A 16151-nucleotide genomic window follows, 5' to 3' on the forward strand; every position below is an offset into this window, starting at 1 on the left:
GTAAACCAGTTTGATTCTTCCTTAAGTGGTAGAGAAAGTCGGCAGATAAAAACCAACTCTTCTTCTCATTGAGCTCAAAAGCTTGTTGTGACTCTGGTTAAAGGCTGTATATCATCCTCAATGGAAAGAGAGATATTGTAACTTTTGTCCATGAAGAAGATGAGGTATTGTTGTCTGGTCGATGATAGTTTTATTGTTGGGTGGAGCCTCACCCAGGAGTCCATTGATTCCCCTGATCAGGCTATCATCTCTTTTTACAAGGGGCTTCCCTGTCCTCTGCATCCTGGCCCTTCTCCACCAATCCCCTTAAGTTGGTGTTCCTTTCTTTCTCTACAGCCTTTTATGCAGGGACATTTCCCCGCGGTCACCCCCGCCGACTGCTTCAGGGCTTCCTTTTAATTATGCATGCCTTTTCCAACCGTCAAAGGTCGCCTTGCTATCCCCGCGCATTTTGCCTGTGTTTTCCATATGCTGTTTTAGCCAGAATCTGGAAAATGTGGGCAAAATGCATGGGGAGAGCGAAGCAACCTCTGAAGGCCGGGAAAGGCATGCAAAATCAAAAGAAAGCCCCAAAGCAGTCGGCGAGGGTGACTGTGGGGAAACGTCCCTGCATAAAAGACCAGTCTCTTCTCCTATGTCAGGTTCCTTGCTTCCTCCTGCCCCCAGCTCTGGCTCTCGCTCTGGCTCTCGCTGCTCTCTTTTTGTGTCCTTCTGCCTCCAATTGGGCTCAGCATCCCCTCCTTATTCCTCTCAGGTGATTTTCTCCTTTTTAACCAGAAAGTATGTAATGCACACTAGGTGAGCTGGAGCAGCTATACCCACTCCTGGCCAGGAGCATCGCAGCTGGAACCAGATCTGAGTGAGTGATTACTTCCCTTGGGTGTGGCCAGCTTCTGCAGGTCAACTGACCAATGGGTAGGGTTGCCAACCTCCAGGTACTATCAAGTAAGGGCGTGTTGAATTAGTTATTAGTAAATTTCCTGCAGGAAAATCAATATATCAACATGCAGCCACTGATAATTATACTCTTCTATATTTTTCAGTTCCTCTTATATTGGTAACTTATTCAATTTTCAATTATACCGAACTTACAAAATAATAATACAGTGAGTTATGTTACATACAAATATTCAGTGCATAAACTGGACCGTATGTTTACAACATATAGACTTCCTGAAAGTCCATAACATCCGTTGTTATGAGGTTGTTATAAGGTCCCACATCAATCTCAATAACAATATTGTATTTCACTGTGTTGTAGTTATTCGCCAGGAAATTGGAACGAGAAAATTACTACCCGGCTACAAGAATCCTCCACACTGTGTTGAAGGATGCACTTTAAATTGAAAATACATAAGCAGCGTTAACTGTATATGTAAGAGTTAACAGCAGCAGCTCCAAGAAGAAACGTATCATTGGCCAGCTGGGACCAGCTGACCACGGAAGCAAGTGCATCCTTCAACACGGCACGGAGGATTCCTGCAAGATTGAGGAAGTCTATATGCTGTAAACATATGGTCCGGTTTATGCACTGAATATTTGTATGTAACGTAACTCACTGTATTATTTTGTCAGTTCGGAATAATTGAAAATTGAATAAGTTACCAATATAAGAGGAACTGAAAAAATATAGAAGAGTATAGTTATCAGTGGCTGCGTGTTGATATATTGATTTTCCTACAGGAAATTTACTAATAACTTCCAGGTACTAGCTGGAGATCTCCCGCTGTTACAACTGATCTCCAGCTGATAGAGATCAGTTCACCTGGAGAAAATGGCTGCTTTGGCAGTTGAGCTCTACGGCACTGAAGTCCCTCCCCAAACCCCTCCCTCCTCAGGCTCTGCCCCAAAAACCTCCTGCCGGTGGTGAAGAGGGACCTGGAAACTCTACTGATGGGTTTGCCTGCACCAGCTGGGGTACCTATGCTGTCCCCTCCTCTACTATGTCCCATGTAAACTGATAGCAGTGGTCCCTGTCTGGCTGGTATGGCATTACAGGCTGTCCTTTTCCATAATAACATCCTTTTCTAGTGTGTAACACCTAATGTGTACTTTATCATCTAAACAATTTCCCCTTGATCTTCTCTTTACAAATTATATGAAAATGGGAGAAGGCAAAAGAATGGATTTTTCACACAACACACCCCATGTTGATTTCTAAAATTTTACACTACAAGTTGTTAGAAAAAATGTGTGGAAAACTTCGCAGTTGAGGGAAATGGAAACTATGCACTAGTTCTCAGAAGACATTGGCCAATCTAAAACATGGAGACATCCTTCTAGAATGACAGTAAATTTCTAGAATGGAAGGAAATAACCAAAAGAGCTCTAGGAATTAGAATCTGATGGTAACTGAGAACAAGAATTCTCTGAGAACTGGGATAATATTGGCAGATACTAGTAAGGAGAATTGGGGTGAGGTTTCCTCTTGGTGTATGATTATATCCTGGAATAGTCTTATGTCAGTGGGAACTTACAACCCAAAAACTGATCAAAAACCTTAAGGAAATGAAAAGCGGTGCCTTTACATTATGAAAGTGATGCTGAAACGCTTCTGCGTGTGTAGTTTGGGAGCTGTTCAGCTGTCGTGAGGGATTCTGAGCCTGCTTTGGTCTCTGGTTATCTCCTTTTCATTCATGTTTTCTGAAATGGTACCACTGATGACCTTTCCAGATATTAAAATCAGCCAAGAATCCGGTGGCTCTTAAAGGCTAACACATTGTTTATTGACATAAGCTTTTGTCGGCAAGAGTCTGCTAGGGTTGCAGGACAAAATGGAAGTGGCGATGTACATTTTGGCACATACTTCCCTGAGGAGGAGGATCTTTAACCTATCCTGTAGAGATAAGCTGTCTGGAATCTTTAGAAAAGACACCACTAGACAATGGGGAGATGTTCTTTTTCATTTTTTTTTTACACACTGTAATAAACACTGAATGTATCCGGCATGTTGAAACGTTTGCTTGTTTTGCAACAATATGTTGTGGTTATTTTTCCATAATATGAAATATTTATTCAGAATGCACCTAACAAAATGCTTCAATGTCAAATGTACTATTTGGGCTCAGGGTAAGAAGAGAGCTTAAGCAAGCTGGATAAATAAGAGATTAGTTACATTCTGCTAGTCACGGGTAGAATGCTGGTGTATTGGGAGAATTGACAAGTGAGTTACTGTTTTGTGTAGTGATGGATTAGATGCAACTCAATTAATGTGATTAATGTGGCTGGGTTTTTCTTTTTCAAGCGAGTATGTGCCACACAGTGTGTATTTCATGATTAAATTTCGTTTAACCGAGAATGCAGATCCAATATTTAACATGGAACAAAACGGTACACCAACCCCCTCTGTGAGGGTGTGAAAACTCTGAATAAAGACAATGTTCGGAGTTTTGCAGAATCCCTAAAAAGAGTAAAGTGTTGAGAACAGGGCTTCAAACGTGTTTGAGAAAAGCTGGATTGTTTAGTAGATGAGCTGAAATGGAAAGTTAATCTTTCATGCATAATGAAGGCAAAGAAAAGGCCAGGAGACTCCAGAAAGTATCTAGCTGTTCGTTTGTCAGCAGAGGGATGTTTAACCATTTCTGAAAGGTTGTATGCCTTTTATTTATTTATCAAATGTAGTGACTTTAAGAGTGTCAATGTGTGAAGTGTTTATTCAAGAAATGGATTTCTGGCACGTGGGCAAAGAGAAAAGTGAAATGTTTAGCTCACAATAAGGGTATATTCTAAGGTCGCCAAGTAAGTATTTGGAGATGAGAAGAAATCACCCAGGTCTGTGTTTATCCAACTCCCACAGTCAGACAAGGAAGGCTCCAGCCTGGTATTAAAGCTGCAACGATATGGAATGTCTTTGCTAAACCCCAAACAATTACATCACTCTCTGAACAATATTGATAAAGTGCAACAGAAAGAGACCTGGCACTTGGCAGTTTGAACGCTCATTGCTGACTTCTTGGAAACCCTGAAATACTTGACATGTTGAAGTTGAAAATTCTGTTTGTTTCAGGGCCCACAGAGCACTAACTCTCTAGAGTCTCAGGCTTTCTGAGCGCAGCTACCTATAATTCATTTCACTGGTGATACAAGGGGCTGAACCTAGGATCCTTGTGAGCAAAACATGTGCTCTGCCGTTGAGTTGTAGCCTCCTCTGTGCTTAATCATAATTTTCATCTACAGCTCAAGTTTGAAAAATAAAAATAAAATCACATTTTAGGATGACACAGAGATTGGGTTGCCACATCCCTCCACCACTGATAGGAGGTTTTTGGGGTGGAGCCTAAGGAGGGTGGGGTTTGGGGAGGGGCTTCAATGCCATAGGGGCCAATTGCCAAAGCAGCCATTTTCTCCAGGTGAACTGATCTCTATCTGTGTGGGGCTGCCTTGAAGATATCTTGAAAGTGTCAATTAGTACAAAATGTAGCCACAAGACTCCCGTTTGGGGTTAGCCACTCAGAATATATAACTCTAGTCCTGCATCAACTGTACTAGTTACTATTTGCTCCTGGGCCCAATAGAAACTTATTATCTTTTAGGCCTTTCATGGCCTGAGGCAAGTCTACACATAAGCATCTACAAAGGGTTTCAAAAGCTTTATTTCTAAGATGGAGGGGGGTGAAGGGGAAGCTTCAATTTTTACTTAAAGACAAAATATACTTTCAACAATATTATATTTTCTTTTTTTTCTTTGTTGATGATTTTTATTAACTGTTGAAATGTTTGAATATGATATTATGGAAAATAATTTAAATTTTTATTTTTTAAAAAAAGCTTTATTTCTGTGGTAGGGCCAGTTCTCTCGAATGGCCTCCTGGAGTGGGTGTTGAGGTCACATTGACCTTTGGCAATTAGGATAGGGTTGCCAGGTCCTACCTCTCCTCCGGTGGGAGACTTTTAAGGCACAGCTCGGGATCGCGTAGCGTCACTTCCGGTTTACAACTAAGAGTTTGAGTGGCATAAGGCCTCTCGCAAGGCGGGACCTCCGGTTGTAACCGGAAGTGACCTGCAGCAGTGTGTACGCTCGTGCATGTTTGCCTGCCGACTGTCAGCTGGTCGGCGGGCAAAGGGGCAAATTTGCCGGGGGTTTGCCCGCCACCACCGGGCACCTGGCAACCCTAAATTAGGAAGGTATATAAAACAGTTTTATTCCAGAGAGCATTTGGTGGAGGCAATAGTGCTCTGGCAGTTCTGGCTGTGTTTTTGACCTTTGTGTTGTTGTTTTCTTGCTAATGAGTGGTTATGCTTTTTTTGGGTGACGGTCGCTCTGTTGATTTGTTCAGTAATCTATTTATTTATTTATTTGGATTTTTATACCACCTTCAATCCCTGGCCAAGACCAGGCTCAGGGGGGTTACCAGGCTCAGGGCAGTTAATTAGCAGTTATAAGTTGCCTGTTTTAGCTACTGATTTAAATTTTGGCGTAAGCATCATTGCTTAGAGTAGCCAGTCTTCTTTGTGTCAGTGATTGAAAGATGCTACATAAACTAGCCTAGTACAGTGACATTTCTTTAGCATTTGGGTTTGAACAGGGACTGACATAAGAAGCAACTTTAGAACTGCTTCTCATTTCCATTTATTTTTTAAATTAAAAGGCTCCTGTTGGTGTAATAAAAGTATATATTCAGTATAAATTTTTGCAAGGAATGGGGTGGTATAGAGAGTGTTTATTTAAGATGAGGAACTTCATTGAAGTTACAGAGAGGCTTGGCTTTTACCAAAATGAGAATGACATTTCTTAGCCATTTATTTTGACTGGAATTCAGTCTTGCCTAGTTCTAAAATTGAAACCACCAGTCTTCTAAATGGCTTGATCCTCTGAGCCTAGGGTTGCCAGGTCCTTCTTCGCCACCAGTGGGAGGTTTTTGGGGTGGAGCCTGAGGAGGGCAGGGTTTGTGGAGGGGAAGGGCTTCAAGGTCATAGAGTCCAATTGCCAAAGCAACGATTTTCTCCAGGCAAACTGATCTCTATTGGCTGGAGATCAGTTGGAATAGCAGGAGATCTCCAGCTAGTACCTGGAGGTTGGCAACCCTATCTGAGCCCCAAGCCTAGTGGTTCAAAGTATGTGATTCAGTGCTAAGAACCAGCTTTTCCTGACAGCAGCTTAGTGATTTCTCTGCCGTACTAGTATTTCCTTTCCAAAACAATGTGTGGCACAGATTGTGATGCTAAAGACTGCTGTCTACCACGCTACAACAGAAGGATAAATTATAAAGAAAGGGATAGGACTTTCCTGGGAAGATAATTCTTCTCAACTTTTCAGGCAATGGTAATACTTAATAAGCTGTGGTTCAAGTCCCCATTTGATCAAGCCTAGTTTACTCTAAAACAGAGCAAAAGCATTAAATTAATGCATACTTGAAGTGTGCTTTGAAATGCCTGCCACATTTGAAATAGAGGAGGAAACGATGTAGTCTATGCATACAGAGTAAAAAGAAATCAGTTTTAATGGATTTAGATACACTTAACTGGAATTGTTACTGGTACTAAATTGTTGGGGGTATTTTGATGTAAATTTTTATTTCATAACCATAACAATATAAACAGACATAAAATGCATAATGACAAAACACAACAACACAATACAAACAAAACCTAGAACAAGCTTTGACTGACTGAACATATAAATTTTTGTTTCCCTCTTGTAATCTTCCCTATAATATGCTATTATAAGTTTATAAGATCAAATATACTGCTTTTTATTCAGTCTATTCACTCTCATGATATATTTACTTACATAATAAAACTAGCCATTATTAAGTCATTTTAACTCATTTGTAATCACTTATGAACTTGTTTATATTCACTAAATTCTATTTTCTATATACTATTATATATTAAATTGTTATAGCTAGTATCTTGGAATTCGGTTCACTTGAACTCTTCAGTAATATCTTTTAATTCATGAACTTGTGGATGCAGAGTTTCTATTCGCTTCTTCAGTTATACTTTATTTTAGTTGACAGTAGCCCTCACCTCATATACTGAATTAAGAGAACAGCCTATCACTTGTATTTTAAAATACCAATAAGGTGGGCCCTGTAAGTGTATCTCCTTGTTGAACACACATGAAGCTGCCTTATACCGAATCAGACTCTTGGTCCATCAAAGTCAGTATTGTCTACTCAGACCGGCAGCCGCTCTCCAGGGTCTCAGGCAGAGGTCTTTCCCATCACCTGCTCGCCTAGTCCCTTTAACTGGAGATGCCGGGGATTGAACCTGGGACCTTCTGCATGCCAAGCAGATGCTCTACCACTGAGCCACAGCCCCTCCCCAACTTATTACTCTTATTACTCTTGACAATTATAAACTCGAGAACCAGTGTGTGTAGTGGATCAAGTGGCTGATTAGGACCCCGAGAGACCCGTGTTTGAATTCCCAGTTCTACCATGGAAGCTCACTGGGTGACCTTGGGCCCATCACAGACTCTCAGCCTGGCCTCCCTCACAGGGCTGTTGTTCTGAACATGGAGGAAGGGAGAACAGTGTTCTAAAAGCCACTTTGGGTCCAAACTGGGGAGAAAAGTGAGATACAAACAAATAAATGAAAATGCAAACTTGGATCATTGCTGCCTTGTGCAAGACATTAAGTGCTTAAATGAGGCTGGTTTAAGAGACCAAAAATAGACTGATATCTTTAGCAAATACTTGAGAATGAAGAGCTAGTTTTGTGATTATTTCAATGCCAGCTACAAAGAGGGAAAAACCTGCCCAGATTGCCTCCCATCTTCTCCCAGCACATTCTGAATAAGTGGTTTTCACCCAGTGTCATACCTACTAATTAGGGTTGCCAGGACCCTCTTTGCATCCAGAGGGACATTTTTGGGGTGGAGCCTGAGGAGAGTGGGGTTTGGGGAGGGGAGGGACTTCTGTGCCATAAAGTCCAATTGCCAAAGTGGCCATTTTCTCCAGGTGAACTGATCTCTATTGGCTGGAGATCAGTTGGAATAGCAGGAGATCTCCAGCTAGTACCTGGAGGTTAAAAACTCAGTACAGACAACTGCTACTACTAGTTGGTGATAACAATGATATATTCAATGTAACAATCTGCTACAATTATAACAATGTGCTACAAAGTCAATAGAGTCAAAAATGTACTCTTGAAAGTACAGTCACAATCACTCCGAGGTTGAAGCCTTCAATTGCAGTGTGGTAAACAGGGAGACGATCGTTTCAATTCTTGTAGTTCTTCCTCAGTCCCGTTTCTGTAATTTGTCTATTTAGAATTGATTTTAGCTTTCCATAGTCTACAGCTTGTATCCCTTGTGGGAATGTTATATTGTGAACCTGTCTAAGCAACTTTATGAACTGGATATCCAAGCTTTGGAATTTTGATTGTTAAGAAAAGTGGTTGCTTTTTGTATCCTATGAAAGGAGTATTTAAGTGAAGTATAAGAGAAATGAAGCTATGGAAAGCTAAAATCAATTCTAAACGAACAAATTACAGAAACGGACTGAGGAAGAACTACAAGAATTGAAACGATCGTCTCCCTTTTTACCACACTGCAGTTGAAGGCTTCAACCTCGGAGTGATTGTGACTGTACTTTCAATATGACATTTTTTACTCTATTGACTTTGTAGCACATTGTTATAACTGTAGCAGATTGTTACACTGAATATATCATTGTTATCACCAACTAGTAGTAGCAGTTGTCTGTACTGAGTTTCTAACCTTAGGTAGAGGTGCAGAGGTGTGTAATTGGGTTGCTCAAGTACCTGGAGGTTGGCAACCCTACTACTAAGCAAGCATTATGATAGCTGATGATTGTGTGTCACATGAACACATGAAGAACACTTGAAGCTGCCTTATACTGAATCAGACCCTTAGTCCATCAAAGTCTGTATTGTCTACTCAGACCGGCAGTGGCTCTCCAGGGTCTCATGCAGAGGTCTTTCCCATCACCTACTTGCCTGGTTCCTTTAACTGGAGATGCCAGGGATTGAACCTGGGACCTTCCATATATCAAGCAGATGCTCTACCACTGAGCCACAGCCCCTCCCCAAAAGCTGAATTCAGTGCATGGCTGGTATATGTGTGTACACTCATTCAGGAGTGCACAGATATACTTGAGATGCACTGAATGCTGGAAACAGCTGGTAGTTAACATGTTTGTTTACACACACACACAGAGAGAGAGAGTAATAGCTAATGGATAATTGTTGTGAGGCTAGGCCTGAGATTTTTAAGTGACGGTACAATGTTGAGTTCCCTCTCCAGAAATATGGAGAGCATCAAAGTCAATCAGTCAACCTGATTGTATGGCATAGTTTCAATATAAAACAGTAGTCCAGTAGCACCTTAAAGACTAAAAAAATTTATTCCAGCACAAGCTTTTGTGAGTCAGAGCTCACTTCTTCACATGCTATGAAGAGTGGTCCATTCCAATTCTATGATTCTATTATTCTAATGAGTTGAAATTGAGGGTGGAGAGGTACCAGCTGGATCTCAGGAAACAATTTTTTACAGTAAGAGTTTTTCGGCAGTGGAATCAGCTACCTAGGGAGATGGTGAGCTCCCCCTCTCTGGCAGTCTTTAAGCAGCACTTGTCAGGGATGCTCTAGGCTGATCCTGCATTGAGCAGGGGGTTGGACTAGATGGCCTGTATGGCCCCTTCCAACTCTATGATTCTGTGAAGAGGAAATTGGATTTCTTTTTCATAGCTTTTGAAGAAGAGAGTTCTGGCTCAGGAAAGTTCATGATGGAATAAATGTTGCTAGTCTTAATCATGGCAAAATGTCTGTGACCAACTTTGTATGTGTAAATAAGTGATTCATTCAGTCATATTATTCTAATGGGGCTTATTGCTCACCTAAACTGAAGCTGCATAAAACTCAGCTGCAGATTTTAAAAAACACACACTCACATCTGTCTGTAATCTAATTTCCTTATTTTTTTTGCCATACTCTACAACCTTTAGAGGCTTAGCGGATTTAAGAAGACTCACATATTTATTGTGGAGGGGAATGAGCTGATTTTAAATTTTTGCAGAAGACATTTTTAACCTTTGCCCTCCCTAAATAAAATGGCAGTGTGGCCATTTTCAAAAAGGGGAGATTGGAAAGTGATGCAGGATGGAGCAAAACGGCTGACTTTTTCTGCCTCTGTTAACCCCCCACCTTCTAAGCTACTGCTGGAAACGTAGGTACAGAAGTACTTTGTGTCTAGGTACCCTTGAGATAAGCACCACTGAGAGCATTTCAAACAACACACTAGCTTCATGAAAACTGCTCTTCATCAGAGAGTGTTCCCAATGCGTACTGATAAGGAAGTTGAAGAGCGGAACCATCGTGACTTCACCATTTTAAATCAATGATGTTGTAATTAGCAGTCATATGACTAGAACTTCAGGATCCTGGTTGACAGTTCTCTTCTTTGACACCATTTCCACTGAGCACACAGCTGTGAACTTTGCACCGTTCTATGTTAAGAATCCCTGGAATTATGGGAAATTGGTGTTCAGATCTCTCTTCCATTAAATGTTCTACAAATATCAACCCGATGGAGAGTGATTTGGGTCAGGACCATGGAGCTGGGCAAGAGGAGTGCAACCCTTCCCCACATCCATTTGCTCATGTAAATTGACCCACTGGAGGCACTGTTTTCTTATTTCTTCACCTGGGTAAACAGCACTATGAGAGAACTGATACCCACTGGAAAGAGGGGAGGGTTAAACAACTCTATGCTGGTGCTGCAGAGCCAGCATGGTGTAGTCTTTAGGAGTGGTAGACTCTAATCTGGAGAACAGGGTTTGATTACCCACTCTTCTGCATGAGCAGCGGACTCTAATCTGGTGAACCGGGTTGGCTTCCCCACTCCTCCGCATGACGCCAGCTGGGTGACCTTGGACTAGTCACAGTTCACTTTGAACTCCCTCAATCTCTCCTACCTCACAAGTTGGCTGTGTGGACAGAGGAAGGGAAGAAGATTGTAAACCGGTTTGATTCTCTTTAAAAGGTAGAGAAAATCAGCATGTAAAAACCAACTCTTCTTCTTCCTGATCCAAATCATTCTCTTCCCCTCTCTGTTTCTCCTACCTGGGCACAACTCTTATTTCAATTAATTTGAAGGCAGAGGCGATTCTATCATGGATCTCTTAATATTTGATCTAGTTTGGCCAAAAGTATTTTAGTTGACGTGCCCCCCTGAAATGCAAAATGTACTCACCAAGGAAATTTTATTTAGTCTTTCTGGCATCCTTATTCCTCTTTTGCAATTCCTAACTCTGGAAACTGGAAAGCCAAACAGTGATCTTGTGGAAAAGTAATGGATAGATCATTGGAAAAACAAAGCAATGTAAAAGTGGTAGCCTACAATTTTACTCCATGCAAGCACATTTGGCAGAAAAAAAATGAGAGTTATCATTAAGCTTTTTGCTTTGTTTCCATAAGTATTACTGTTAAAGAGCAGCTCTGCTGTGCAGTGTGTTCTTGACTACCTTTCTAAAGAGCACAAGGGGGGTCAATTTCTGGCTATTACAAAGAAGTGTACAAAGCTTATTAAAGTCTGGTTTTAAGAATATGCAGATCTGAATTTGTTCACAGGGTGAGGCTCTGAGATGTTCCAAGCCCTGAGAAGTAGAAAAAAATAGAAAAGGGATGCTGCAGATTTCACTGTGAACACATCTGATGGTCGAACCTACTGGGTTCAAAGGTAGCAATCAGATGTGAGCTGATTGCTCAGTTTGTTTGGTCTGTGTCAAGAAGCTGCAAATGCCTGCCGAGCCAGTTTGCGTTGGGTTTTCCCAAAACACCACATGATTCAAACTGATCAGCATCCATTACCATCACTAAGGGACTACTTAGCCCAAAAGCCAAAGGATTTGATTGAACCTCAGCATGTAGTGATGACTGGATTGTATGATTTGTGAGTGATCTAATGGACCATTTAAACAATTGCCTGCTGACAGAGCAGTTATGCAGCAAGGGTGGGGAGGTAGTAGACCTCAATTGGTCAGCATGAGAGTCCACATGTGTGAAAAGCCAATTGCACTGTACTTCATACTTTAGGGGAGGGACTGTGGCTCAGTGGTAGAGCATCTGCTTGGCATGCAGAAGGTCCCAGGTTCAATCCTCGGCATCTCCAATTAAATGGACTAGGCAAGTAGGTGATGTGAAAGACCTCTACCTGATACCCCGGAGAGTCACTGCTAGTCTGAGTAGACAATACTGACTTTGATGGACCAAGGGTCTGATTCAGTATAAGGCAGCTTCATGTGATCATGTGTTGTTAGTAAGGAATACAGTGAAACAACCTGTTGAACACCCATAAACAGAGTGACGAAACATCAAACCGAGTGTTGAAAAATCTGTTCACAACTGGTGAGCAGGAGCCAAACCAGTGGGTGTTTGACCACCCCTAAAACAGAAAACACAGCCGTGAAAATAGGAAATGGGTTTTGTAAAGTTTATTTGGAAGGAAAGAGTCCCATGCAGTCACAATTGGGCTAGCCGCATATTTGAATATCAAGTTCAGCTCAGGGCGAGTTACCTGGTTCTGCCTTCCCCATTTTATCTGCTCAGTAACACTGTGACGTTAGGTGAGGCTAAGAGAGGTAGGTGAGGCTGGTTCGGGATCACCCAGCAAGTAACACAACAGAGTGGGCATTTGAACCAGAGTCTCCCGGTTCCTAGTCTGACTCTGACACTCTAACCACTGCACTCTAACACTTCAGTCTGCATAGAAAACATTTCACATTGGCTCAACTAGCACACTTACATGGGTGGTAGGATTTGTATTGTAGACTCTGTTCTGGAGAACTGGGTTTCATTCCCCACTCCTCCACATGAGTGGCAGAGGCTAATCTGGTGAACCGGGTTGGTTTTCCCACTCCTACACATGAAGCCAGCTGGGTTAACCTGGTCTAGTCACAGCTCTTAGAGCTCTCCCAGCCCCACCTACCTCACAGGATGTCTGTTAGGGGGATTGTAAGCCGGTTTGATTCTTCTTTAAGTGGTAGAAAAAGATAGCATATAAAAACCAACTCTCCTCCTCTCTCACATCTCCATCCAACCCAAAGTGCCTTCCCAAATGGGGGGGGGGGTCCCCTGGCCCAGCATTTCACGGGGCATTGGGGGCTGCAGTGGGAGAGGAGAGATGAGAAAGCCATGCTTCAGTGAATCCAATCCTTATTTATACCACTATGTACATAAGTACTCCTCCAGCCGAAAAAATGTATAATTTATGTAGATGTAGTGCCAATTGAAAAATCATACAGTAAATTCCCCCCTGCAAATTTCCAGACATTAGATTTTTATCTTTGCCTTCTTGAAAGATAAGAATCTTTTAGTTACTGTAAAAGTGTAAAAGACAAGATGCTAAATACCTTGCATTTACTCTTTAAAAAAAGGAAACTGTAAGGACATTTTAACTACCATATATGGTAAACTTTTTTGGACACATTGAGGTGATTATTATGCAACTTGCCTGTACTTACTTGATAAACAACTTAATTCCTCTGGAACCTTGCATTTAAGCCTACTTATGTCGTAACCCATATCCTCTATGCATGCATATAAACGATATTTGCATATTATCTCTGAGAACTTCCCAGTTTCGGATATTTTGCATTTTACAGCCATGTCCTCTGCTGTAGAAGTGGTCAGCCTAGATGAGGACTCGGGAATGGTTTGCAGCTGTTTAGATAAAGGAATTCTGGCGGGCTGTTAAATAGCTGTATGCCTGAATTGCTTTCTGTTGGTTCCCAGCAAGATTAGCAGTGATCGGTGCGAAAGCCTGCCTTGCCCCCCTTTGATCCCGTAGTATTCTTAAGAAAAGCCGTCACGTCTCCAGTAAACATCAGCACCATTTATCAAACTCGCTGAGCATTTATTTGTGGGGATTTCAATCTAGTCTGGCTCCCTAATTGTTGAAAAGGCTTCACACAGAGACTTATAATGTCTAGAAGGGCCGCTTTAGGATGTGCTACTTGCTGTAGTGTATATCTTTGGGTAAGCTCAGAGTGGTTTTGGTGGTGTACCAGCTCGCTCTTAGAGCAGTCCCAGGCTCTACAGGCAAACCCAATGGCTGCTTTCTGACACTGCAGTAAACTGTGATTTGTTTAAACCATGTTTGTTGCACAGACCATGGTCTACTATATTTATATCACAGATAGGATTGCCAACCTCCATGTCGTAGCTGGCGATCTCCTATTATTACAACTGATCTCCAGCAGATAGAGAACAGTTCATCTGGAGAAAATGGCTGCTTTGGCAATTGGACTCTATGGCATTGAAGTCCCTCCCCTCCCCAAACACCTCCCTCCTCAGGCTCTGCCCCAAAAACCTCCCGCTGGTGGCAAAGAGGGACCTGGTAACCCTAATCTCCTGGCCAGCGTGGTGTAGTGGTTAAGAGCGGTGGTTTGGAGCAGTGGATTCTGATCTGGAGAACCGGGTTTGATTCCCCACTCCTCCACATGAGCGGCGGAGGCTAATCTGGTGAACTGGATTTGTTTCCTCACTCCTACACACAAAACCAGCTGGGTGACCTTGGGCAAGTCATACTCTCTCAGCCTCACCCACCTCACAGGGTGTCTGTTGTGGGGAGGGGAAGGGAAGGTGATTGTAAGCCGGTTTGAGTCTCCCTTAAGAGGCAGAGAAAGTCAGCATATGAAAACCAACTCTTCTTCTTCTTCTAATCACAGACCACTGTGTGTTCACTAACCACAGTTAGCCTGTTGCTCGCCTCCTTTCCCACCTCCATCTAGGAACTGAGGAACACTGGAACACAGAACTGGGCAAACGTCTGACACAAAAAAAGGAATGGAAGAAATCTGTTCATCCCTACATTGCCATATATAAATTTTTAACTTTTAAGTCCCAAAGTGTTCAAATGGTGCCCTGTTGGGAAAAATTGTCGCATCAGAAGGCAGCTGTTTCCTTCCTGCATTGTTATTTTTATTCAGTAATGTGTTTCTGCATGATATCCGCATGGGAGAAGTCATAATATGGGAATAATATGTACAGTTACATAGCTGATATTCATGTCTGGAGATATTTTGCAGAATATTTGAGCAACTAAGATAGCGGTAGCAGTTTTTGCTTCCATAAGGTAATGATGATGTCTTCATGTTCTCTATGGTTCATTCAGAATCTTTTTTTTTTTTTTTTTGCATTTTTAAATAGCTGCTGTCAGGATGGGTTATATCTTTGTATACAGATATTGAATTCATTTCAGAATTACACACACATACAAATTGGGTATGTTAAATTATGTTTGTATGTGTATAATGTATATAGAAGAATTGTGCAAGCATGGGTATCTTCATTTTTTATTTTTATTTACTTAAACATTTGTATGCTGCTTTTCCCAACCAATTTGGGCCTTCGAGTTGGTGAACAATTAAGAAAGAATAAAAATCACCTTTTCAAAACAATATGTGTAAATATAACCAACAATTAAAACTAAACCAAAGGGAGGGTCAGTAAGGGTATGCCAGAATAGGGTTGCCAGCTCCTGGTTGGGAAATGCCGCCTCAAAAACCTCCCGCCGGTTGTGAAGAGGGACTTGGCAACCCTATTCGGAAACCTACCTTCAAGTTAGGACCAAAACCACCATTAAATAGTGCCTTCTAGTCCTAAATGGTAGCCATGGATGGTAGCAGATTGTTTGGAGAGGGAGGATCCAAACAATCCACTTTCATTCATGGCTATCATTTGCTTCTAAATCCAATGATTTCTCTGGTGTGTATGAAGTGGAAAGTCCTATACCCCTTTCCAGATGAAACTGTATGGGTATTTGTCCTTGTGTGGCTGGAAAAACATAAAAAGCTTTGCCTCACAATTGTAGCTCTGTGATAAACAACAGTCCTCTAGTTTGCAAAGTAAATCTTAACACACAATATGAACATGAAAGAGCCAGGCCTACGTTTCTGATTGCTATCAGCCTGCTGCATCAGTCATGTATGAAATAGGCATTTGGATAGAGCGAAAACTCATCCTGTTGTTGCTAATAAAATATTTGCCATTTTGTTTTCTTTGACAGCTTTTTGGAGACTACAGCGTATTTCTGTATGAAACCAAAAATGGCAGAGAAGGAGGTGTCCTTAAACGCTTTCTTCAGTATTTGGCATGAATTTAGTTCTGATTTTAAAGAGTTCTGGAAGAAGGAAAATAAACTTATTTTGCAAGAAAGGTGAGTGTCCATTTTATGATAGCATTTA

At 41.7% G+C, this 16151-nt stretch overlaps 1 protein-coding gene across 1 annotated transcript in view; it reads left to right on the top strand.

The window, feature by feature from the left end:
• Positions 1–16151, top strand: part of FMN2 (formin 2) — a 207608-nt gene that overhangs the window by 165349 nt on the left and 26108 nt on the right. The window contains exon 16 of the mRNA XM_056853283.1: positions 15974–16123. Coding sequence (XP_056709261.1) covers positions 15974–16123 — 150 coding nt within the window. The remainder of the gene's footprint in view (positions 1–15973; positions 16124–16151) is intronic.

This window comes from Euleptes europaea, chromosome 7, assembly GCF_029931775.1.
Source record: "Euleptes europaea isolate rEulEur1 chromosome 7, rEulEur1.hap1, whole genome shotgun sequence".
Lineage (NCBI taxonomy): Eukaryota > Metazoa > Chordata > Lepidosauria > Squamata > Sphaerodactylidae > Euleptes > Euleptes europaea.